Source organism: Artibeus jamaicensis, unplaced genomic scaffold (assembly GCF_021234435.1).
Source record: "Artibeus jamaicensis isolate MK-2021 breed Jamaican fruit bat unplaced genomic scaffold, CSHL_Jam_final contig_490, whole genome shotgun sequence".
NCBI lineage: Eukaryota > Metazoa > Chordata > Mammalia > Chiroptera > Phyllostomidae > Artibeus > Artibeus jamaicensis.
This window is the reverse complement of record NW_026521861.1, coordinates 3,813,103-3,840,686: the sequence shown is the minus strand read 5'-3', so window position 1 is coordinate 3,840,686 and position 27,584 is coordinate 3,813,103. Positions and strand designations below refer to the sequence as shown.

Genomic DNA, 27,584 nt, shown 5'->3' with positions numbered 1-27,584 from the left:
TCTATCTGTGCCTTATATTTCCTGCCTATAACTGAAAAAAATAATAACTCTTATCTCATAGGGCTATGACAACGATTCAATAAGATTACATATATATGTGTTATATATAGCATACATATAGCATTTAGAGCAGTGTCTAACACCTTGTAAATTATCAATAAATGAAAGATAACCAGAAGATCAGGGAAACTAAAGATTTTTACCAAAAAAATATCTAAAAATGTGCCCTATGAGGTTTGTTCCCCCTGCACAGCTAATAGCTTGTGCAGATCCACTCGAATCTGCCTATCATTCAAGCCATTTTACAGTTAAGTAAACCAGACTTGCATCCAGTCGGTCATAAAATTAAATTAGAGGTAAAGTTCACCCTGAAAGGGCAGGACCCAGAAGCCAACAAAGAAGCAGCCCTTTCCATCTTATTCGTTCGTTACTCATTTATCTGAGGGCCATGCCCACTCCCTCAGGTCTGTGGGTGGGCAAAGCAGAGTGCCAGGCCCACGAGAAGCACTTAATAAAGAAGGCTGTGGTCAAAACAAAAGCAGGGGGCCATCTTTTAAGTAACCATAGTGTGACCTGACTCCTGGAGGAATCTGGTTCCTGGAGAGCAACTGCAATGGCAGTGGGTGGGTGCAGTGGGCGTGGCCAAACAGGAACTTGGTCCAGAAAGTGGTCACTGCCTTTTCTAAAGCTGGATTGGCAATGTACCACTCAGGTGAAACGCTACATAAAAAAGAAGAAGGGGGCCTACAGGTTGGAGGTCTTCAGGACCCACTGAAACCTCATCTCCTATAGCAGACACTTTTGTGCCCCGAGCCTCATCCTCTCAGTTCATCTCTGGGATGGCCATCAGTTCCTGGAACACTCCGGCCGCTTCCACCTCAAGGGCATGCAGAATCAGCTTTGTTGCTGCAGGCCAAGGCCTCCTGAGAGGTGAGAGTGGAAACAAGTTAAAGCACCCTCTGTTTTAAGGAGCAGTCCAATGGCCCCAGTGCAACTTACAACCAGGAGTCAGCGGGAGTCAATGAAGCGTCCCAGCCTCCCTACCTTTGACAGCACAGTTCTGAAATAGGTTCAATGTGGTTCCTCCGAGGAGCTCCAGTGACATTAGGATTCATGTGCTCACAGCTGTGACTCTCTCTTTTTCTTTGTTTCTCTCTCCCTCCTGGCTTTCCTCCCCATCCTCACTCTTTTGCTCCCTGCCCCAACTTCCTGAGTTTACCTCCCAAACTACTGGGACCCAAGCCCTTGTCTCAGTTTCCAATTTGGGGAACCAAACTGAGACCCCTGACCACCCCAAAGGATATTGCTCACAGTCCTTCTGTACAGAATCCTAGCCCTTGTCACACCACTCTGAGGCTGCAGAACTAGGAGGTCCACCAAGGCCAGGATTAATCCATCTCATTCACTGTGGAACCCCCAGGTGTCCTGGCATGTAGGAAGCACTCAGTAACTGTTAGTTCAGTAGATGCCAGTAATACATCTCCTGCCTGGGCATCGGGGGTCAGGAGTCAACCACTGGTCTTTTCAACAATTCAGGGAAGTCCTTTTCTGTTTTAGAAAAGTGTGTAAATGAATTAAGACAGACTCATTAGCAGCAGGGGAAAAGACATCTAAAGAAGGCCCATCTTCCAATAAGCTCATCCACCACTGCCCCACAAAACATACCCCAGGCTTCTCTGCTCTTTGTTCTTTTCTTGCCTCCTCTTTGGAACCCAGCCTCAAACTCTCCACCTCTGACTCTCCATCCCTGCACACCACCTGCAGCCTCGTCCTTCTCTTCTCCATTTCCTCTTTCCCTTTTTATTCTTGTGCTCCATATTCCACCAATAACAAAGGACTGGGTCAAAGAAAAGGAATCCAAACAAGTAAAGCTGATTATGCTGCTGCTGGCCCTTTAAATCTCTGCCCCCCCACCTCCGACCCTCAGGCCTTGAAGCTAGAGGCTGCAAACTAGCCTCCTGTGGGACAAGGTGGGGTTGGCAGATATGTTTCTGGGAAACCCATGCAATGTTGTTAAAGTTACATATACAAAATTTCACATTCACAGCTATTCTTGAAAAATTAAAGATTTGGCAACACGAGCCCACGCTTAGCTGGGGTCTGATTCACTGCTTCCCAGAGACAGGACTCGCAACCCCTATGTGCTGCAGACCCCACCACTCCCTCTTGCCTCTGACTATGAGACCAATGTCGGTTGCCATTGATGATTGTGATGTACAAAGTTCACTTTGCTCTTTCTTGTTAGCTGCCTAGCCCTGAGGAACAGTGAATGTGAGCTTGCTACCCCATATTTAAACGCTTGGGAAAAAATCCCAGCTGCTATGATTGTTCCTTATGTTTTTTAGTGCCTCAGGCAAGAGGTTAGAGCTTCCAACTCTAATGCATGCCTTATGCTGTTTTTGGCACCCCATCTTAATGATGATTGGTGATGATGATGATGTAATGACACCTGGGTAATGGAGAGCAGTTACTCTTGGCACATATGTCTGCCTGATTCTACAGGTGCTTTCTTTTTTCCAAGAAATCATTAATATTGAGGGATTCAGAAGAGATAAGGAATAAAATAGGGCAAAAACAGAAAGGAGAGGCCAGCAGGAGGCTCATCTCAAATATGCTTGCATCGCCCTTGCTTACTTCAAAGGGAGAGGAGACTGGTGGGCCAAAGAAAAGAAATTCTTCTCATCCACGCCTTAGATTCTAATTCTGGCAAGAATACAGACTTCTTCGTCTCACTTCTGAAGCTGCAAAGTCAAGCTCAAGAACCATTTCACGTTAACTCTGAGTGAGGGGAGGACTTTGGGAGCATCGTGTGAATCCGCCTGCCTCAGCAGGCAAAATGGACACAGTTTGAATCAAGTCTATAGATCTATAAACCAACCCATAGTTATTTCCAGACTCCTGCAGAGCTAGAAGTTGATGACAAAATAAAGTGCAAAGGCAACCGGAGGAATCATTTCCATAACCTCTCAGAGCTCAAAGACCGAACGTAAATGACTGTAGGACAGATCACTTACAGGGGGACCAACATTAACACTCTCCCAACATGTAACCAGCCACTAAACAAATATTTACCTGTGTGCAAGGAACTAGGAATGAAGTGATCATTAAGACAGACACAGGAACTGCCTTTGTGGATGGTCTATCAGGAAAGAGTAATTAAACACATAATTATAATTATTTCACTAATTACAAGTGGGATCAGTGATAGAAAAGAGAAGTCAAGTATGGGAACATTTACCAAGAGACCTAACCAAGGAAGAAGGCCCCCAACCACCTGTCCCGAGGAAAAAGCATTTAAGCTAAGACCTCAAGGGTGAGTCAAAGTTGCCTGGGCACAGAGTCTGTCCATCTTTACTGAGCACTTACTGTGTGCTTGGTACCATACCAGGCACTGGGGTTAAAGAGAGAAATTGTCACAAAGACCTCACAATCTATTGGGAGTGAAGAGGCTTCCATCATATCTGCTGCTGGGAAATGATGGGATCTCTTCATCACCATAAAACAGATTAAATAATCGTTAAAAAATGCCCTGATGCTCAGAAGAATTCAACCAAAATTTTTTCTAATTGCAAAACGTTCTGTTGTGAGTGCAGAGAAATTCTCTAATAATTTAGTAAAACAGATGAAAATGAGAAACTGTCAAATTCCGTGGAGCATCAGGGGCTTCACCAAGACAAGTTTTGTTCTCTGGGGCTATACAAGCCACCCCACCGAACAAGAGAAAGGACTTTAATAAAGGGAATGAGGCAGGATACTAAACTTCGGAAGTCTGTGCAAACTGATTGCTGGCTAATACAGTAATATTAATAATCATCACAGTACTGTTAGTGATAACTAAACAGTCTGACAGACCTTGATGTGTACTTAATTAACATATTTAACTCTGTGGGTAGGTACAATATTTTCCCCATTTTATGGATGAGAAAACTAGCAATTAGAGCAAACAAGAAACTTCTGGTTTGGGCAGTATGGCAGACTAAATAACCTGAAAACCAGAGTCTACAAAGCATTAGACATGCTGAATAGAACAACACATCTGTTTAATGGCAAAATGGAGTTCACAAGTAATCTGATCCTCAAATGTCAAAATCAAAGAGTGAACTGCTCATTAGATCAATGAACAGATACTGCAGCCATCCCTTGGGGGCTAATTGGGGCAAGACGATGGACTCACGGAACAAAAACTTGGACTTTAATATCCACAGGAGAAAAACAGACGAGGTGCTGGACCTGTGTGGATGGAGTAGGCAGTTGGCAGAGAGACTCCTCCATATAAAGTTGGGGACTTAAAAGGGTTACAGCCTCAGTGAAAAAGAGACAGTAGACTGAAATCCACCCACTGGGACAGCAAGACCACAGGAAATCTAAGTATCTCTCCTGGGCTCTGGATGGGAAAAAAATTGGCTACCCAAAGAATTTGTATTTATGGATCTTTCATCACTAGAGTTTGGGGTTCTAATATTCATTTACTGAGAGGTAGTGGAAGCCCCAAAGTGAGAATTTAATCTAAAAAAAAATTATCCTAAGCAAGAGATATCTCCTAGACACCTCACAAAAAAATAAATGAAAAGATATACCATGAACCTAGACCAGTCAAGTCAAATAAATATAGACTTTCTGAAAATAAGTTCACAACCCCAAATCATAACATAATAGGAAGAATATCTACCCTAAATAAAAATCATCAATTGCAATAAAAAATTGGAAAAACCTCCAAGACCTTCAAGTAATAGAATTATCAGATGAAAACTATAATATTTAAATAAATTAATTGAAGACATAAAGGAAGAAATACAGCATAAGCTGAAAACACTATCAACAAAGACTTGTGGGAAAGAAGCATTAGAAAATAAAAATGAGAGTATTGAAAATAAAATCTTGATGGATTGGCTGTTAGCAGGTAAATACACCTAAAGAAAGATTTAGTGAATAAGATGTTCAAGCTGAGAAAAATGCAACACAAGAGATAAAGAGAAAAAATATCAAAGATTTGCAGAAGGAGAGAACAGAGAAAATAAAGGAGAGACTATTCAAAGACATAGCAATCTTCAGATTCCAGAAATACAGTGAGTCCTAAGCACAGTATGTAAAACTACGTTCATACTAAATGTGTTGTGCTGAAACTCCAAAACACCCAAGACAAAGTTCTAGTACTCAATAGGAGAAAAGGCAGGATACTTTTTAAAGGAGCAATAATAATTAGGCTAACAGCAGACTCCTCAATAGCATCAGTGGAAGCTAATAAAAGAACCAACATCTTCAAAGTGCAACTACAAAATAGGATTTCAACTTAGACAAGCTAAGGAGAGTGTTAGCTACTGAAAACTTTATCACTGAAAGAACAATGAAAGGATGTACTTCAGAAAGGAGATGGACCTAGAAGTGAAAAAAAAAATAGAGGTATGAACAAAACAGAAAACAAAAAGAACTGGAAGTTGTCTTGGCAAATCTGAATAAACATTTATTGACTCTGTAAAATAATGACGATGATGACAAAAACTGGGAGAGCTGCTTCTCAGAGACGGGACCTGCAGCCCCCATGTGCTGCAGTCCCCACCACTCCCTCTCGCCTCTGACTCTGAGATTCCCACCTTAGGTGCTATTAAATGAGCATGATGTATAAAGTCCACTTTGCTCTTCTTTGTTATCAGGAATCTTCATGTTGTTTGTAGGAAGGATAAAGATATTGATCAACTTTAGGTTTGTTTAGACTAGATGTTAACTACGCATGTTAAATGTTTAAGGAAATCCATGAGAGGGTGGGAGAATGAATGAATGAATGAATAACAGTGAGTGATGGTAACTATTCCAAAATAAATAAATAAATCAGAAAAAAGGGAACAGGGAGTAGTGAGAAGAAAGATATGACAGCTGATAGGGGAGAAATAAAAGTTTTTTAAACACACGCAATCTAACAAAAAGCAACAACAGACTTCTACACTACAAAAAATGTCAGGATAAATCATTGAAAATGAGAAAATAGGAATAAACCTAAAATTATGAATAAATATAAATAGATTAAATACACTAGTCAGAAGACAAAGATATTACATTGGATTTTTTTATTATAAGAGACTCACCTAAAATATAAGGACACCAAAAGATTTTTTTTAATTATAGAAAAATTATGTTTAAAAAAACTTAGCCTATATTATTATCAGGCAATTTTATAAGTAAAAGCATAACGAATTAAGGAGGATTCTTACATTATATTAGAGAAACAATTCCCCAAGAAGAAATAAAAATCATACATACCTTTTACTCAGCTTATAAACATAATCTAAAATGTACTTGGGAAAAAAAAAAAAAGACAGGACTACAAAGAGAAACAAACAAACCTCCGAACAACTTTTCAGTGACAGGGAGACAAAAAAAGATTAGGAAAGTAGGAAAGATACAGATTTAGACAATACGATTAGCAAGGCTGATCTGGTGAACACCATACAGACGCCTGAATGTTGAACAAGCACAGAGTAACATCCTTTGCAAGCACACGGGCATCACTTATAACACCTGCCCACTCAGTCAGTCACAAAGCAAGTCCCCACAAACTCCACAAATCAATAAAGTACAGATCACAATGAAAAAAAGTGAGATCTCAACAATAAAAAATAACTTTTTAATAAGAAAATAATAAAAAGTAACATATACATATGTGGAAATTTCAAATTGTGTTGTTTTAAGTATCATAGGAGAAATAGTGGATATTTTTTAAGACTGACTCAAACAAGAAACAATTCTGAAAAAAAATATTTAGAACAGAATGAAAATACCACATTTCAAAACATATGGGAAGGAACTAAAGAAATTATTTAAAGGACATTATATAGCTATAAATGCTTGTATTAGAAAGGTAGATGGAACATTAGTGAGCTGAGCATCAACCTTAAGAAACTAGAAAAAGAACAGAATAAACCCAAAGTACATACAAGAAAGAAAATAATAAAGTTAGAGCTGTCAAGGAAATATGAAACAAACTTACAATAGAGATTTGGCAGAACATAAAATGTGGGTTGTTTTTTTTTTTAAGATTTTATTTATTTTTAGACAGAGGGGGAGGGAGGGAGAAAGAGAAGGAAAGAAACATCAATGTGTGGTTGCCTCTTGCATGCCTTGCACCTGGGAATTCGGCCTGCAACCCAGGCATGTGCCCTGAATAGGAATCAAATCGGCAACCCTTTGTTTTGCAGGCCAGTGCTCAATCCATTGAGCTACACCCGCCAGGGCCAAAAGGTGGTTCTTTCTGAAACTAACAAGATGATACTAACTGGAAAGGCAGGATATGATGACGTGGTAGAAAGTGTGGGCTCTGGGGTAGACTGCCTCGTTTGAGTGCCCACTCTGGCACTTACCATGGCCTTGGGGGTATGGCACATGGCTGGCAATGGTGGAATCACAGCTCCAGCCCTGGGCTGCTGGACCTCAGTGCCCATGCATTAATCCGTTATTCTTACGATGGGAATTCAAAGTCATGTACTCTGGCAGGAGTACCTTCCTCCCACAATGAAACTGAGTATTATTATACCAATTCAACAGAGGGAATAAAGGAAGTCGGGATAATTTAGGTAATTCTCCCCAAATGATGAAATATAAAGAAATGGAGTTGATTCAAGACCAGATCTGACTTTCCAGTTGGTCCTCTTAACTACCATGTTCATCTATCCCAGGAACATCCCTGTCGGCTGGCCACTTGGCATAGTGACACTCTGGAAAGCTACTTACTGTATATCCAACTTCAGGCAGAATGTAAAGAGAAGGAGCAAAAGCCTCTTGCTCCTGTACAGAATTTCTTCATCTTACTTATGGTAACCCAGTGGTTATGATGGTATGCTTTGGAATCAGAACTAATAAGGATAATGGTCCCCTGACCGATGTGGCTGAGTTGCCTGGGCATCGTCCCACAAAGAAAAAGGTCACCAGTCAATTCTCAGTCAGGACACATGCCTGGATTATAGGTTCAGTCCCCAGTCAGGACACGTACAAAAGGCAACTGATCAATGTTTTTCTCTTGCATTAATGATTCTCTCCCTCTCTTGCCCCCTCCCTTCCCCTCTTTTTAAATAAATAAATATTTTAAAGCAAAATAATAAAGATAATTCCTAATATTTCTTAGATGCTTACTATGTGCTGAGCATAATCCTACACTCTTTCAATCTTCACAACATCCCTTTTCACACCTACTAGCATCCCACAATACAGACTAAGAACCTCAAGGGCAGAGACGTTAACCTCACACAGCTGTGAACTAGCTGAGGCAGGATTCCAGCCCAGGCCATCCAACACCAGAGTTTACATTCTTTCCCACATTAAACTCCTGGGACCCAGCTTCCTCATCCACTTACTGGGGGTGGCAACACCTGCCCGTCCTGAACTGTGAAGAGGAACTGAGACAAGGCAGGTGAAGCCACCAGCACAGTATCTGGCAGGATGATGCTCGTGGAGGTGACAATGGGTACTTGCAAAGACACAGGCCTAAAAGGATGGGACTACACCTGACTGCTCCAGAACTGCCTAAAACCCTCTAAAAGAAATCTTTCCTTCCGTTCCACTCTCACAAATCCTCAAAAGGACATGTTGTGCTTTATGGGAAAGCTAATTTTCAAAATCAAAATCATTAGCCATTTCACATTATGTGAAGCCATGAAGAAAAGTATTTCAAAGAATCTGACAAATGGAACTGTAGCGAAGCTGGGGTCGGGGAAGCTCACATTTCTCAATGCGGTAACTCTAGCCTTGAACTTAGTATCTGGAATTCTTGAAATCTCAGTAATGGCAGCATAAAAGGCCACTTAATCAGGTTGTTTGTTCTCTGTGTGTGTCACTGTTGCCATCTACAGTTAAAAATGGGGCATGCAACACTGCCGAATGACTTAATTCTAAAACCCACAGTCCTGGAGACGGTGGAGCTAAGAAAATACGCCTGTTCAGTCAGTACAGAAAATGAAAGCGCTACCTGAAGGAGCAGCTCTTTCTCAACCACCTCTTCCGTCTTGCTGATGAGACGCTTCTGCAGGATATGAATTTTCTGTATCAGCTCATAGGTACTGGGGTCACTGGCCTATGTAAGGGGAACAAAATAAAACAGCTTAGAGACACCATCAGTTTCAAAGCACTAGGGTCCCTATGCAAAAGAATTATTGTTTTATTGAAATCTACTACACACCTGCAGACCCAATACAGAGAGATTTAAAACCAAAACATACTGAGTTAGCCAAAAAGTGTGTTTGTTTGTTTTCTGTAAGATGGTTCTAGTAGCACTTAGTTGTCTTTAACTTCATTCTAAATAATTTTGTTAGATTGTATTGTGACAGCTGTCATGTCAGCTTGCATTAAAAAAAAAACACTCATCAAAATTGGTGAATTTTTCTGTATTCATTTTAATATTGAAGATGGGAGAATATACACAACATCTTCATCATATTACAATTTATTATTTCAAGAAGGTTTAGAAAAAGCAACCGAAACACACACACATACAAAAAGATTTGTGCAGTATATGGAGAAGGTGCTGTCACAGACCGAATGTGTCAAAAGTGGTTTGTGAAATTTCCTGCTGGAGATTTCCCACTGGCTGGTGCTCCGCAATGGTTGGGTAGACCAGCTGAAGTAGACAGTGATCAAATCGAGACGTTAACTGACAGCCATCAACCTTATTCTGTCCTACCGCATGGGAGATAGCCGACATACTCAAAATATCCAAATCAATAAAGTTATTGGTGAAAATGAAAATGTGTTTTTTATTATATGGAAAAAGTCATACAGACTTTTTGGCCAAGCCAGTTGAATAATAGAGGTGATCATCAAAACAGACTCATGTTTGGCTAATGTCTTACCTATTGGCTGTGGTTAGCCAATAAACGGAAAGTGAATATGTTTATTCCACCAAGGGAAATAATACTACTGATAACAACACAATGTTGATAGCTGCTATGCATGATATCTGATTCTTGGCCACCATCCAGACATTATGTCAAGAATTTTTCATATATTAAGCGATTTTAGCCACACAACAGCCTTATAAGACAGCATGCACCTTCCCCTTTTACAGAAAATACAACTGAGGCTCAGAGGATTAAGTTATTTACTCACACAGGGAAGGGTCAGAGCTGGATTCAAGCCCAAATGTGCCAGGCTCTAATTACTATGCACTGGGGCTCCCCTCCCCTCATCACCCCTTCTATGGGAATGAGACAGGGTCCCCTAATTCATTCAGCCTCAGGATTCTCCTCTGATCATCTCAACAAGAAAATTCATTACAGCCTATGATGGGGACAGTTTCTAGGACGTGGACTTCTGCTAATAACATGTTCTGACAATAGAACATGACGGTGGTATTTAGCTCGCAGCCTCTCAAAGGGTGTCATTAATCCATAATGCTCCGCTGCACCTTCAACAGCTAGCTGTGTACAATTCAAACAAGATCTACACTTAGAAATTGATATTCTGTCCTCCAGACTTTGAGCCCAAGCTTCACTTCCAACTGTATTGACATTTTGAATTAATCTAGAAGCTAAATATTTTCAACTGCTTCCCAGAATCTCTATTTTCTAGTTTTTTAAATAAAAATTGACATGCAATTGGAACCTTTAAATATCTGCTTGAAAACACATGGAATAAACTAATGTGACAGGAAATGGATTTAAAATTGTCAGCTCCACTTCCCCAGACATCCGTATTATTGTTAGTTTAATAAACTAACTGCGCCACTCTTGGCATTTGAAAAGGAATAACTGAGGGTCCAAAAGAATGAGAAGAAAGGTATTCTATTAACTCTGACTTTGCTCGAGAAATATCAAACAGTGCCAAGTGATATCCACACACTGGGCCTAGATTTGGCACATACATTCTCTTGGCAAGACTGGATGTTGTTAAAATTCAGGCCTCATGTTTATATAATAATGTATAATGCATTATCTGTAATGCCTTCTTCATTAAAAGGGAAAAAAAACATACTCTCCCAAATCCTAGCTGTTCATCGACTCAAAGCCCCTACTGGTGCCCATATTGCTGGGTACAACTAGAGGAGGAGATGGCCACGTTTCTCTGGAATATGCAGAGGTTGTTTTTAACTGTTAACTGGTGATAATGTCTATCAGGAAGTCATCAAGTAAAATAGGAGGTTTACAGGCAAATCTCAGAGATAATGCAGATTCTGTTTCAGACCACCATAGCAAAACATATATTGCAAATAAAGCAAGCAAGTCTTAATCTTTTAGCTGGTGGAGGGTCTTGCCTTCAGTTTGTTTTTCTTTTTTAAAAAAAAAGGGAAAGAAAGAAAGAAAAGGAAAAGCAACACCTGTGAAGCGCAGTAAAACGAGGTATGCCTCTATTATCCATCACCTACCAATGGGACTTCGGCTGTGTTTCCAGGTTCCTAAGAGAAAGGGTTTGGCTAACACAGTGCTAGTCCTCCAAAAAGAGGGCCAGTTCATAAAAGCCATATTTTTTATTCCTGCATGAAATAAGAAGATGCAAAGACCATTGGAAAGATGTTTGAAGATGCTGGTTGAAGAAGAGAGGCAATTAACTATCCAAAACTAACCAGCAGGCCCAGGGTAGCTGTTTGAGCAAAAACTACCCAAAGGAGGAAAATCCCAATTGGTGAAGCCAGTTCACAGTTTCCACCAGATTCTTTAGGCAGAAAGGATTCTGTCCAAAACTTTTTAAACAAACCCCAAGTGAACCATCTGGTTCTGGGAACTCAGTTTACATTTGATCCAGCCTTACATTTCAGGGAACAATTTGCATATCATTGAATAAAACCATGCTTTTCATTGTGTTTTAGGTATGGAGTCACGTGGGGTAGACGAGATTTGGAGGTGAGAGGAAGGCGCTGCCACACGTTACCTCGAGCTTCCTCCATCTGTGCACGTTCATGGGGTTCTCCAGTTCCTCCTCCAGGGCTCGGCATCGCGTCCTCTCCTTCAGAAATTCTCTTTGCATGTGGAAAAGCTCCTGCCTGAATAAGACACACTTCCTTTTGCAAAGGAATTCTCCACCCATTTGAATATCATATCTTTATGTGGTTTTACATACACACTAACATATTATAGAAAAAGTCGGAATTAAGGAGACTTCTGTGAACGCTGAGACCAGCCGCCTAATCCAAGCCAGACACAGATGATACCAATTCTTGCAGAGCTCAAAATTCAGCCTTAGCTTTTGGAAGCAGGGAAGGAGGGAAGGAGGAAATGAACAGAGGGAGGGAGAGAAGAAGGGAAGGAGGGAAGGAAGGAAGGGAGGGAGGGAATATGGAAGAGTACCAGAACTTCAGAATCATGATTCTGGATACCCAGGAATTTAGAAGCATATGAAAAGAACAGAGAAGGTGAGTTACAAGAATTTCAATATATTTTTTAATGTTTCTAAATGGCTCTACAGTAGCAGCAAAGGAACCTGCAACATTCCACCACTAAGTATGGCACTGACTTCAGGATACTGAGGCTTGGGCGACCACCTGACACCAATTAGGCCAGGGTCTCAGCCGCCCTAACTGTCCATTGGAATCACTGGGGAAGCTTTGAAAACATGCTTTTGCCTGGCCCTTGCTCCCAGAGAGATTCTTCTGTAATCAGTCTTACGTGTGGCTTGGATTTTGTAGGTTTTTAAGTCCTAGTGGTAACTTCTAATGTGCAGCCAGCATTGAGAAACACCGAATTAGGAGTGATATGTTGTCTGGTACCCCACAACTACACAGATGGCTAAAAAAGTCCTGAAGGACTAGCTCTGGCTCAAATATACTTCTAAAATCTGCAGGAATCTCTAATTAGTAGGTAATGTGCTACAGCCATCCACAGTACCTCATGATCTGGCTGCCACCCTGTGGAGCAAGAGGCTTTGTTATGGGTAGAGAGGAGGCAAGCCCTGGCAATGACAAGGGCAATAAGGAATTCCTTTCTGTCCTCATTTGCTGTGAGTGTGCAGATTACCAATACGAAGCCATCTCTTCTGCTTAATTGCTTCATTTAAACCAATCATACAACTTCCCCTCATTAGCAAGACAAGCCATTAGAATTAACTGCATGGTGTTCACTCCTCAGGGAGCTCAAAACAAGCTGCTTAGGATTAAAAACATATTTTTAACACTTCTGTTTTCTAGAGTGTCATCAGAAAAGGAGGGCAAGAGTATTAGCTACTGTGACTGATGGCTTATCTTGTACTACACCCTGTGGGAGGCACATTATGTTTGTTTTCATATTTAATTTTAACCACAAGGCTAAAGCTCAGAGAAGTGAAGTGATTTTCCCAAGGCCACACAGCTTGTAGGAAGTAAGGCTGAAGTTGGAATTCATGCCAGCTTGCCTCCAATGTCTTTATTAAGTTTTTTTCCCATTGAAACGAAAAATAAAATCTATTATCAACAAACCAGCAATATTGACAAGGAATGGACAGAATTTGGTCCTCTGTAATAGGTAATAAAAATAACTCATGGCTGGCAAGTTTAGTGATGGTCTTGGAGATCATTCAATAGCTACTTAAGAATGAATCTATTTGTCTCCAAAATGCCAATGGTGGTATGTATCTCTGGGTAGTAAACTTATGAGCAATTTTTCTAATCCCTTCTTTGTATTTTTTCCTCACTTCCCACATTTTCTACAATGAATTTGTATTACTTTCATCATCTGAAATACAAGCAACTCTTAGAAAAAAAAGCACTGATCCATCCTTGGTAGTGGCAACTTCCTTTGATATTCCTGAGGATATTCGCTGCATCTAAATATCAAAACTAATTTCTAATTTGATGAATTTAAGAAAGCAATCCAAACTATGTCCTTGTCCCAAGGTTGTTAAGGATATTTTTCATCCACAAGCCAGTGGGGAATAAAGATAGTTACTAAGAAAACACCAAGCCTCTTATTTGGTTCCTGCAATTGCCTATATAAAACATGGTGATGTTTTCCCAAAGGGAAAGTACATCTTGTATAATGTAAGATTTAAAGCGAGAAGGAGGCACACTAAGCTGAAGTGAAAGCTGAAGAAGATAAATCAAGAGTGAGATATAAAATTTGGCTGCCTTCTAAGAAAACAGAGTTTTCAAACAGTGATAAAATTAAATTTCCCCCCTTTCATTCTGTATATAATTCCAAGAAAAAATGTTACCAGAATTAAATTTAAATATTGATGCTCCATGCCTTGCATACTGTCTTATTAAAGAAAGTCTAAAGAGTTCATGGGAACTTTTTTTCTGAATTATAACGAGTTTGTATTTGTGATTTGACTTAAAATTTCTTTTTTTAATCCAGAGTAAAGTTTTTTTTTAATCTTTCTGCACTCTCTTATTTTCCCCTGAAAGGTAAGTATTTCATTTTTTTGTGACATAGAAAGGGCAAAATGTAGATTCTGAAATATGGAAAAGTGGTTATTATTTGCTAATAATTCTAACATATAAAAATTATTTTATACAACTTGATAAGGACCTCAATGATCAACAAAAGGAACACAAGGTCATTTCCGAGACTCCCCATAGACTGCTGTGCTCAGTTCAGAGGTGTCTCCCATTACCTGAGTTCGCTGACATTAGCCACACTCTTGGCAAGAATGACCTTTTCCCGGCGAAGCTTCTTGATCTCAAGTTTGAGGATTCTCATGTCTTCCACCTTCTGACTGTACTGTCTCTCGCCTTTATTCAGTATAGACTGTTGAATCTTGATCTTCTCGTAGAGCAAAGCCAACTCATCATTGCGCCGAATGAGCTGCGACCCAAGGATATCTCTCTCACTGATGACCTAGAAAGGTAGAGAAGGATATGGCCACCGGTGGACAAAAGGTCGCACTTTTCATGATGGCATCTGCATTCATTCAGTTGATGAATATATAGCCATTGCCCACATGTGCTAGGCACCCAGTGGGTGGGGTGCTGGAAACAGCTGGCTAGACAATCAATACTGAACTCCTTTCATGAGAGTTTGCAGTCTTGTTAAATTTTAGTTTTTCCCAAAACTAAAATCACCTTTGAAAGGGAAGAGATTGCAGACTGTCAATGAGATTCAGGAAAATATGACAATCATCCACACCCTGGCTGGTGTGGCTCAGCGGATTAATGTTGGCCTGTGAACCAAAGGGTCACTGGTTTGATTCCCAGTCAGGGCACATTGCCTGGGTTGCAGGCCAGTTCAGGTCCCCAGTAGCAGGAGCATGAGAGGCAACCACACATCAATGTTTCTCTCCCTCTATTTCTCTCTCCCTTTCCCTCTGTCTAAAATAAATAAATAAAATCTTTTTGAAAAGAAAATATGATGGGGCAGCTGATGGCAACTGAGAGAACTACGTAACGTCCCAAGGTGCCTACTTCAAATGGGACTGAGGTGTCATTGTCCTATGTACAGTGTTTTTTGTATCTTATATCTTTTTCAATAAATGTCTCTATTTTTCAGTTTAAAAAAGAAAGAGAAATAGTACAACAAATAATCCATAGTAATAATAATCCAATAACCCTTGGCCCATAGGTGTTTGGTTGTTTATTTCCCAGCTCACTGGTTCATAAATGCTTAAATGTGAATGACTTATAGTGGGCTAGTTCTTGCCAAGTTCCACCACTCCTTACTGTCTTACACTGGCCACTTCTTTTTTTAACTTGCCAGATCTCTGAAAAGCATAGAAGTTCAAATTATGTAATTACTCATTGCAATTATATGTGAGCAGTTACATTATACTAGAATATAAACTCCCTGAGGGCAGAATCTTACGTTCTTATTGGTCCATGTATTCCCAGTGCCTACAGGAGTGACCAACACATAGTAAGTGTTCATAGATATGACTTGAATAAATAAATATTTCATAATTAATCAACAGAAGATGAGCCTTTGCTACTGTGCTTCCTCCAATAAACTGAATGGAAAAGCTTAGAGAAGAACAAGGATTTGTGAAGAGTTGAATCAAACAGTTGTGTTGGCTGATGAGCTACTGGCCTAGTGAGAAAATGTTCCTACCTGGTCTAATTCTTTCTTATGTCTCAGCCTCTCCCCATCAGCCTCAGCAATAATTCGCAAGAGTTTTCTCTCTTCAGCTTCCTGATTTTCAATGAAGTGTTTGGTCTCCAGGGCTTGTTGTCTCAGCTTTTGCAGCTCAGCCTGACAAAAAATGAAGGATATGGACAAATTTCACTCTGTAACAGCACAAACCAGGACTGCAGGGCCCAGAATTAAATGTACAGTGTGCTTCTCACACTTTCCTCTGATGTTTTGTTTAACACGTTTTGATCACTCTCACAAGCAAAACAAGCTGTACACAAGCACATACACACAGCCTGTAAAGAAGAGCAATGCACATTACAGTGATCATGTTTATTCTATGAGTCATGCCCTTGGGGGATTTCCATCATTTTTCTATATGTGTATAACAGGGCTTCATTGGTATTCAGCAGCACTTCTCTTACCAGCTAAACATGAGGAGAAGTCACAAAGAACAGTGCAGAGGGAAATGTGGGGGTGAGCATGGGGAGGGGATCCTTGTATGTACCAGCTCCTGTAATGGTCCTAATACTATCAGCACATCCATGGGCACAAGAAATAAAGCCCACTTCAAGCAAAAATTAAATTAGTAAAGATAACAGCCAATTGTCTAGCTTCCAAAAACATCTTGATGGAACAGAAGAGATATCACAGTATTAAAAGATATATAGATCCTACTGCTAAGGTGCTTCCAATATAGATGAGAAAATAAGATATACAAGAATTGTGCAAATATTAACAAGTCTAGGCAATAATGTTTCCATATCTTCATTGTCACAAAGACAATGAGTTGATGTTACAAGAGGTCAAAGGACTTGGGTTGTCAGGGAAACATCCTGGGAGAGGTCAGATCATGAAGCTCTTTAGGTTACATGAAAGACATAAGAATGATGGAGAAAGGATACTATGGTCTGTTAAGTTTCAGAAGGCAAGTTGTTCTCATCAAAGAATATGTTGACTTCATTTCCACAAGTATATTTGTGACCTACATACTCTAGGTAAAATATTAGGTATTTTGCATATCTACTCTTACTCCCATTTTACAAATGCAATTACAGAGACAAAGAAAAACAAATTAACTCACCCAAAGTTATACAGCTGGTAAGTAACAGAGTTGAAATTCCAACCTAGTTCATTTGATTTGAAGCTATCATCACACAATAGCTCCAAGTCAAATACAGAAGATGAGTAAGAGGTGAGGGATTCCCCATCCATGGGTGACATAACCAACCACACTACAGTGTGGAAATGCTATATACAGTGTGAAAAAGGACATACGAGTCCACGGGAACAAGTTCCTATTTCTGCCTGGTGTTTACATGGAAGAGCCAATCAGGGCCATGGCAGTTGACAAATATTCTGAAAGTGGGTAGGTATGTTTTATGGAGAGAGCAGTCAACAGTCAGGCCCGTGGGAACAGTCATGCAGACTGTAAAGTACCAGATTCGTTCACCAGTCAGCAAAGCATTCCCTGTGGCTGGATGAGAGTGTTAGGTAGACAACAGCAGGAGATAAGGCTGATAAACAGCTGAGCCAGCCTGGAAAGGGCCTGGGAGACCAAATACTATAGACTGTAGGCAAGAGGGAGCCACAGATGTATCCATATTAGAGGAAAGAAGAATATGTCTTTAGAGGGTCCAACCCCAGACTGAAAAGACAGGTGGTATCACACACCAGGTGAGTACAAGAAGAAACAAATTGGAGGAGAGGTCTGCTTTCACCCATGTGAGGAATCGCGAGGGAGTTGACAAGATATTACAAAGGTTTCAGCCTTTCAGTGGCTTGCAGATCAGCAAATGACAGTGAAAAAGTAATAATTTTTCCTTCCAAGAAGTATTGGGAACCACTCCCACTCTCACCCACCTAAAAACATCATGGGGATGCTAAAAATCCCCATATTTACAAGTACCTGTGAGCCAACCCAACTCTCTTTTAGGTCTACCTCTAATCCATGAAGACCAACACTTATTAACTCCATTCCTCAAACTTATCCAAACAGTACAAGATACTGTGTACCTGGTAATGTGTGATATCATAAACTAAATGCAGTCAGCTACTATAAAACTAAGAGCTTCTCTTATGACATTTTGTTTGTTCATTCATGAAATAGATTTTGGTCCCAGGATAAGCAAAAGGAAATACTTATTAAGAAAAGATCTGGTCTAGTGTTTACCACTCTGGGGATTGCCTATTAGGAAAGCAATTGAAGAAGCAGCCTTTCTCTTCCTACAATCATTTAAGGTAACAGCAAAGACAGCAATAAATACCTGCTTGGCTCATGCTTTCTTTAATAAAACTTTTATTTTCCCAGATGTGCAACATTCACTTCTCTGTTCCTGAGTGCCAAGAGCTGATCAGAATCCATCAGCAGAACAAAATGAAACCCCTGTTATATTAAAATGCAATCAACGGTGTGTAAAACTATCTGTCTAGAATGTAAAACCATCCGTGCATCTGGCATTGCTTGTTTTTTTTCCCATAATATATCAAAATTCTGAATGGTCTCCTTATGTCACAAATTTATGGGCTGTAAACAAAATGTGGCATTAGACGTTGGCAGCAAATGTTAACATCAACAAAATACCTTGGGTCTAATGCATTTAGAAGCTATAAATCTGAGCTGTCTCGCCCAGAATAGATGGTAACAACTGCACTGCACCCAAACACCCATCAAGCAATGTTCTACGTGGAGCCCAAGGTATCGGCATTTCTCAAAGTGTTTCTGGTGGTGCAAGGTTGTGACACAATGGCTGGACACACTTTTAGTCACTGCCTCCATAATTAGACTGTCCTGTGGTTGGTGTTCATGGAATAGTTACCATCTAATTTGGTTACAAGCACAAATCATATCTACAGAACCATACCTGTGGGAGTTGCACCCATTCATACATGATCCCAGGAATTGCACCCATTCATACATGATCCCGACATTCACCGGGTTTCACAGAAGTGATCTCTTAATATCTACCAAAACAAAGAGGACCACATGAAGCCATCTAGCCATGAGAATAATTAGGCTTTCTCTCTCTGTCTTTGTGACAGTCCTCATCTATGTCACTCTTAGAGTCCACTAAGTAAAAGGATGTGGTGCCCTAAAGCTAGTCGCTAATGGGATACTGAGCTCAGGACATGAAGAATTTACCGTTGAATTATTCATCAAGAATCAAAGTGCTGTCAGATTGACAGGGATGATTGGGAGGTACAGAGACAGAATGAGGGGCTTGTTAGGACTAGAAGGCAGACTCTCCAATGAGATGGCTCCTTCAGTGCTGATGAAACAAGACTGGGACAGAATGGGCAGGTGAAGGCAGGTGCAGCCACATCTACAGAGAACTATTGACACTTTGTCATAACGATAATGTGCTGACAATGGCTAGAATCCTGAGGAGTTGGCAGAGCCTGGTAGCAACTGAAAAGGGAAAAGAAACATGAAAGAAGCAAGGTTTTTTTTTTGAGGGGGATAAATAAGAATGGGGATGACCTAGTATAGACAATTGCTTGTCTGTTGGCCTGGAGAAGCAATAAATTGGGTTATCCTGTCAAAGGCATCTCCTGGTCTACCAAACAGGCAAGAGGGTTATGTACCCACATCGCATCATAGAACTCACAATAATAAGCTCAATGTCTCTTGGAGCAAAGTTACCAGAAAACATGCCATTTCTTCCAGGGTTTTGGTTTGTGAATTTCAGATGCAAAAAATCCAGACCCCTGTATGGAACATGATTCAAATGTGAGGCTAACAAAATCAAGAGACTAAACCTCAACATTTGAGCTGTCAGATTTTCCTGTGGAATGTCAAATGGGCTCCAAGACAGGCCAAAACTATCCAGTCCAAGCACCGCTGCAAGTCACCCTTGGATAACCCCAAATGATAAATCAAGCTGGCATCCTTTTTCTTTTACTCATTTTTGCCTTAATGGGAAATACTGAGGGAAAAGGTATCATAGTTTCATAGCAAGTCCAAAGCAATCATCTTCCTATAACTGATGACTGAAAGCTACCCGGATCCAGGATTCCCCATTCAGAGCAGATTCTCTGAAGCATGAGCTTTTAATCATCTTTCACGTACACCAGCTCTGCTGGACCAGGACAGATAAACATGACTGCCCTTTTATTTTATTTTTTATTTTATTTTATTTTATTATGGTGCTTCTTTGGACCTATATTTGTAGATACCTGGTGATAGAATACATGAATGAAACAAATGTTAACCAAAGTCAAGCTCTAAAGAATTAGGAATTGCTCTTTGGCATAGGCCATTGCTATTCTAAAGTAGGATTTGTAGAAGGCAGTTAGTTCCACCTCAAACCTCATTATGGGGTAATAATTAATCTTTGGAATAGAAAATTACTTGGGAGGGTTGGGTGTGAGTACAAGAACTGGACATGGGTTATGAATGGGCAGGGACTGAAGAAGGCCTGCATGCTCCAGGACCCCTTGGGCACTGCTGACCTGCTGGGTTCTCTTCCACGGATGTGATGAAAGGCAGCATCGGTGAACTGCGCACTTCTCCGTGGCCTCCTCCCCTGTTTACCTGGAAGCACCCCCTGTAAGGTAGCCTGACCTACAGGTGGCAGAGCTCATCTTCCCGCTGCCTTGGTTGTCCTCCCTGCTCCTTGTTGCCTTCAGTGAGTGCGGAGCCTGCCTCAGCGGTTTGGACAGATAAACTGTCGGTCCACCACTTTGAGTGTAAGGTCTGTACCTTCAGTGTGTCCTTCTCCTTCTCTATCCGCTGCTGTTCCAGATGTAGTTTCACAAGTGCTGACTCTTTGGCAGAGATTTCTTCTTTCAGCTGATCTACCTGATGGGTCATAATTTGTAATTTTCTCTTCATTTTTGTGACTTCATCCTAACAAAATGAAAGAAGAAATGTTTGAAAATAAATTAAACAGACACCACTATCTCTATGGAAGTTCAATACACATTCAAGAACTACTAAGGGAGGCTCTCTCAAAACAATGCTCTTGAATAGTTACAACTGGGCTATTCCTTTGTATAGTATTTTGCCATGTATAATGCACACCCATGTTTTTAACCCAAACTGTCAAGGAAAAAAAACTTTTAATATTTTAATTCAATTTTTTTATAAATAAAACTGATTTATCAAATTCCAGAGTATTATTTTACATACAGATAGAGTTATTGCTTTCTAAAGTTATACTTTTAACATGTAAGCATAAATAAAAGAATTAAAAACTTATATGGATAAAGAATGAGTACTACCCATATATAATGTGCATCCTTATTTTGCCTCAAAAATTTGGGCAAAAAAATGTGCATTATATACAGCAAAATACAGACTACTGTGGCATTAACCTCAAAATACAGCATGAACTCACAAAATATTCCTGAGATATATGCAAAGTATGCATAATGAATATGACACACACAGACACACACACACTTTATTTCTAGTTTTATAAGAGAGGAATTGGAACCACACAACGTTATAACTAAAAGATTACAAAGCAAAGCTCTGCAATTAAATGACAAGAGTAAGCTGCTCCCTCTGATTCACAGCAGCTACCAGCAGTTTTAAAAATCAGAAACAGGAGAATGGCAATTCTACATAATAATTAAAAGCAGGACCACGATCTTCACATCCTATCAAGTTATATCATTTCCATTTCAAATAATATGACAGTTATGCATAAATGAATGAATTCCATGAGATTATTTTCTTGATCTATGCTAAATTCTGCCATTAGGATAACAGAAATTGCTTTAAAGCCAGGATAGGAAGGGATCAAAATGTAAAAAAATAAATATATTCTTTACCTGAGCTTCAACCAGATTTTTGCTATACAGGTTCCTGTCTGATCTCACAGCTTCATACAGGTTCTGTTGCTGTTTTAATTTAGTCTCTGATTCAGCGATTTTCTTTTTGTAGTCAAAAATCTGCATTTCACGGACTTTTATGTCCTCCATGTTCATGAGAACCTGGTGGAGAAAGTATTTGAAGATGGTCAAACAGCCCATCTGTGATTATCGGTTCAGGACACACAGAGATTTTTATTGTAGGGTGGTAGCTAGTAGAAATGCCAGCAATCAGCCAATCTGGCGGATACTCACTGAGCTACAACACAGAAATTCAACCCAGCTGATTAGGGGCAAACATACATTTTTTTCCACTCCAGAGTTCGGCTCAAGCACGAAAGCTTAGCACAGTTATTTTGTAATCACAAGGGGAGTGGGGGATAAGGCCATTCTTTCAATTCTGAAAACCTCCCCTGATCACCCCAACTACCAAAAAAAGAAAGGGAAAGAAGGCAGAGGTTTAAACAGATCTTAACACAGAGCACTTAGAAAGATAAGAGATAACGTAGTTGTTTGGCCACACATGCATCTTGATAACGTTAAACACAAAAAAGGAAAGTGGCCTTGAACATGGACCAGCAATCATAGCACTCTTGCCAATGTCGCTCTCACTCCATCGGGGAAACTCGAAGGGCTTTAAAAAATGTGTTCCATTGTGCGCACAACATTGTAGGAAAGATGAGATTCAAGCACAACTGCCTCCTTTTGTAAGTGTGGAAAATCAGGGCGCAAATTTCCACAGGGAGCCAGGGCCTCTCAACAAGCAACCACACAGTAGAAATTACAAAATCATGACTCTTGGCTGCAATGTCCACAGAAACCGATTTTTTATGGACAAACTCCTTCAAAATCTTCTTAAGTAGAAAAAGGTTAGTGAGGAAAGATTGATTCAATCAAAGGGAACTCTGGTCTAAACAACACACAGAACTAGAACACATAAGGAGAAAATTCTTAAGATGTCACTGTGTTTCAATGAAGCTCTCTTAACTACTGGGTACAGTGGGAGAGAATAAACAGAGCAGTGTGACAGAGAACCACAGGAAGGGGATGGACTTGAAAGAACATGGCCAAGGGAAGGTTCTTCTGAAAAAGGGGTATTTTACCTAGAACCTCAGGGTTGAAAAACTGCTTAGATTTTGCCATGCTGACATTCCATGGTTCAGGCGCAGGGTGCCTATGAGCAACCTGTTCCCAAATCATTGCGGTGCCTACTTTTCTTATTTCACTTGTGAAACTGGCGCTCCGGAAAGTGCACGTGGAGAAACCCTGTGGTCATGTTTTTCCTTCAGAGTCTGTGATGGCTGGTGTTTAACGTGTTTATCCTTCATATCTTTAAATAAACACCTTTCCAAGTTTTCTTGGATTTACAATTAAAAAGAGATGGGATTAAATTTTAGAAAGTGACTTTTCAGCATATATTATTTTGTAGCATTTTTTTCTTTTTGGGTCTATTGATTTGATATGCTTGTATGCCTTTTACAATGAATTATATCTCTTTGTACATAGTTCCATGTGCCACCATTTAAAATAAGTATATACATGTGAAACATACATTTATGTTCTTTTCCTTATTTGGACCTTCCTTCTCCATCTCCAATCAGCCCTCATCAATACATACAGTAACCAGGTTAACAATCTAGTATGTGTTCTTCCACATTTTTCTTTGAATTCGGCATGTTTTATTCAGGCCTAGTAACATCATCATCATAACAATAGCTAGTATTTCTCAGGTACTTTCTATGTACCAGGTATGTTACACATATGTATTAATTCATTTAATCTTCACAAAAACCCTGTAAGATAGACATCATCATCACCCCAATTTTACAAACAAAACTGAAGTCAAAGAACTAACATCTATTCAACTAGATGTTACTCACAAAACACTCACATCTATTCAACTAGTACATATACAGATACAGGAATTTGTTTGCTTTCCTTTGGTTTGCTTTTGGTGTTTTGTTTTTATTTTTATTTCTTTTTATGCAAAATGAGATCTTTTTATACATACTAATAGTTGTATGCACCTTGCTTTTTATCACTGAATAATACTTTGTGGAAACCACGTGGAGTAGCTCTAATACTCCACTGTGTGGGTATACCATCATATACTCAGCTCTTCCCCTCTGATGGGCATTAACTCGGTTTCCACCTTTTTGCCACTCTGAACCATGCTGCAAAAAACATTTTTGCACATATGTCCTTTTACTTCCTTCACTTGTGCTTTTACTTCTGTTGGGATGGATTCCCAGGAGTGGCATATCTGGCTCAAAGATATAGATCTTTTTAAACTTTAATAGATATTGCTAGATTGCTTTCCAAAATGGCTGTAACGCTTTACATTTCCATATTGCCAGCAATAGTTTTCTTAATAGAAAACCCTCCTTGCGGTTTCAGGATAAACTCTCTTTGGTAATACTGGGTGATTCTCTCAATGTGCTGTTGCATTTGGTTTGCTAGAATTTCACTTGGGATTCTGCATACATATTCATAAATGACCTAAGTCTATTGCTTTCTTTTTTATTCTACTTTAAAATCACAACTTCTGCTACTTTCAGAAAATGAATAGAGTCCCTTTCTGTTCACTTACTTATTCATTCACTCAACCATCTATTCACTCACTCAATGAACATGTACTGAGTACTTACCTATGGCAGACACGATAAAAGCACTAGTGATGTAAGGAAGAATAAGGCTCCTTTCCTACCCTCAAGTTCACCTCTAGTGACTGACTCAAGCATAAAATGGATAACTGAGGAGTGGCTAAATCCTAGAAACTGAGATATGCACAGAGTGTTATGAGAGACTCAAACACTGGAAGGTTAATGAATCTGAAGATGGCCCTACCCCTCTTATCCAAGAAGTTAATATTTGGCATGTATATAATTTGTGGGAACTGCCTCTGCCTTCTGATTCCTCAACCATTCCAACCCCAGGCACCAAGTTCTCTCCTAGGCCTGCACTCTATTCATTATCATTGCAGAAAGCATGGGTCATATTAGTAGAATACTACATAGCAGAAAAAAAGAAGGAATTCCTACCTTTTGTGACAGTATGGATGAAACTAGAGACTATTATGCTAAGTGAAATAAGCCAGTTGGTAAAAGACAAATACCACATGATCTCACTTAAAAGTGGAATCTAATGAACAAAATAAACTAATGAGCAAAATAGAACCAGAGGCATAGAATCATGGAACAGACTGACAGCTAGCTATAAGAGGGGAGGAGGGGACTTTCAGCCAAGATGGAGGTGTAGGTAAACACACTGTGCCTCCTCACACAACCAAAATAAGGACAACAACAATTTACAAACAAAAGACAACCAGTACCAACAGAAAACTGAACTGTATGGAAGTCCAACAACCAAGGAGTTAAAGTAGACACATTTATCCAGACCGGTAGGAGGGGCGGAGTTGGGCAGCTGGGTGGAAAGGGGTCATGGCAAAGCAGTGACTGGCAGACCTGAGCACACAAGGTGGTGGCTGGCGGACCCAGGCAAGGAGACAGATTGTGGAGGAGTGTGGCATGCATCGGTCAGTCCTACATTCTCTTGTAGATAAACCAGGTGAAACTGGGGAGAGAGACAGACCGAGCAACCCAGGATCCCAGCACGGGGAAATAAAGCCTCAAAACACCAATTGAAAACACCTGTGGGAGTTGAGATTCTGGGAGAGACTCCTGGCCTTGCAGGAGAGTTCACTGGAGAGACCCACAGGGTCATAGAACATACACAAACCCACCCACCCAGGAATCAGCACCAGAAGGGCCCAGGTTTGCTTGGGGGAAGCAGCGGAAGGGGCTGAAATCCAGCAGAGAGCAGAGCAAGCGCCATTGTTCCCTCTCGGACTCTGCCCCCACATACAGTATCACAACCCAGCAACTGTGTTGACCCGCCCTGGTGAACACCTAAGGCTCCACCCCTCACTACATATAACAGGAGCATCAATACAAGAAAAAATGGCCCAAATGAAAGAACAGATCAAAGCTCCAGAAAAAATACAACTAAGCGACAAAGAGACAGCCAACCTATCAGATGCACAGTTCAAAACACTGTGATCAGGATGTTCACAGAATTAGTTGAATTGGTCACAAATTAGATGAAAAAATGAAGGCTACACTAAATGAAATAAAAGAAAATGTACAGGGGACCAATAGTGATGGGAAGGAAACTGGGACTCAAATCAATGGAGTGGACCAGAAGGAAGAAAGAAACATCATCCAATCAGAAAAGAATGAAGAAACAAGAATTTTTTTAAATGAGGACAGGCTTAGGAACCTCCAGGACATCTTTAAATGTTCCAACATCCAAATTATAGCCACTTTTTCTTTTTTAGCCACCAGAAGGGGAAGAGGAACAGCAAGGAATTGAAAACTTATTTGAACAAATAATTAAGGAGAACTTCCCAAATCTGCCAAAGGAAATAGACTTTCAGGAAGTCCAGGAAGCTCAGAGAGTGCCAAAGAAGGTGGACCCAAGGAGGAATACACCAAGGCACACCATCATTACATCACCCAAGATTAAAGATAAGGAGAGAATCCCAGAAGCAGCAAGAGATAAGGAGGCAGTTACCTACAAAGGAGTTCCCATCAGACTGTCAGTTGATTTCTCAAAAGAGACCTTGCAGGCAAGAAGGGGCTGGAAAGAAGTATTCCAAGTCATGAAAACCAAAGACCTACAACCAAGATTGCTCTATCCAGCAAAGCTTTCATTTAGAATGGAAGGGCAAATAAAGTGCTTCTCAGATAAGGTGAAATTAAAGGAGTTCATCATCACCAAGCCTTTATTATATGAAATGTTAAAGGGACTTATCTAAGAAAAAGAGGATAAAAAACAAGTACAGTAAAATGATTGCAAACTCACAGCTATTAACAACCACACCTAAAACAAAAACAAAAACAAAGGCAAACTAAGCAAACAACTAGAACAGGAACAGAACCACAGAAATAGAGATCAAATGGAGGGTTAGCAACAGGGGAGTAGGAAGAGGAGAGAGGAAGAAAAGGTACACAGGATAAGTAGCATAGATGGTAGGTAGAAAATAGACAGGGGGAGGGTAAGAATAGTATGGGAAATGTAGAAACTAAAGAACTTATGACACATGGACATGAACTAAAGGGGGGAAATGTGGGTGGGAGGGGGTGTGCAGGGTGGAGGGGAGTGAAGGGGGAAAATGGGACAACTGTAATAGCATAATCAATAAAATATATTTTTAGAAAAGAGGGGAGGAAGAAGGCGGGGACTGCTTTAAAGAAGGTGAAGGAATTAGTCAAAAAACATACATGAAGGATCCAGGGACATAGACAATAGTGTGGGGAATGACTATGGAAGTGGGGGCAAGCTGAGTGGAGGGGGCAAAGGGGGGGAAATGAGGACAACTGTGATAGCACAAACAAACAAAAAAAAAAGAAATGCCAATCAGTATTATCCCAAAGAATACAAAGTGCATAAATAGCACTTTTTCTAAATTTACCAAAAATATATTTTAAAGCCTGAGAATTATCTGATTCCTAAAATTTTGAAGAAGCTCAATTTTATAACCATTAGGCCCTCAGTGCACTGTTGGAGCTAATTTTCTCTCAACTTTTTCAGTGGCACCCACAGTTATTGATCTTTCCACATTTTCTACTTTTTCTTAGCCCAACCTTAATAGATACACATATTTTTGAGAGAATAAGAATTATCTACTTCAACCAATTTCTTAAATCTATGTGCAACATATTTCTGTTTCTACTATTTTATTATTATTTGCTATCTCCACCTTGTGTGGAAAGAAAATGGCCCAAGGTAAGAATATACACAGATATAGATGTATTC

The 27,584-nt window shown here is 40.0% G+C and overlaps 1 protein-coding gene across 1 annotated transcript in view; it reads right to left on the bottom strand.

Moving 5' to 3' along the window:
• Nucleotides 1-27,584, bottom strand: part of CFAP58 (cilia and flagella associated protein 58) — a 109,332-nt gene that overhangs the window by 36,881 nt on the left and 44,867 nt on the right. Inside the window, exons 11-16 of the mRNA XM_053668660.1 lie at nt 21,729-21,890; nt 20,653-20,799; nt 15,930-16,070; nt 14,503-14,726; nt 11,848-11,959; nt 8,954-9,058 (exon numbers count right to left, since the gene is read on the bottom strand). Coding sequence (XP_053524635.1) covers nt 8,954-9,058; nt 11,848-11,959; nt 14,503-14,726; nt 15,930-16,070; nt 20,653-20,799; nt 21,729-21,890 — 891 coding nt within the window. The remainder of the gene's footprint in view (nt 1-8,953; nt 9,059-11,847; nt 11,960-14,502; nt 14,727-15,929; nt 16,071-20,652; nt 20,800-21,728; nt 21,891-27,584) is intronic.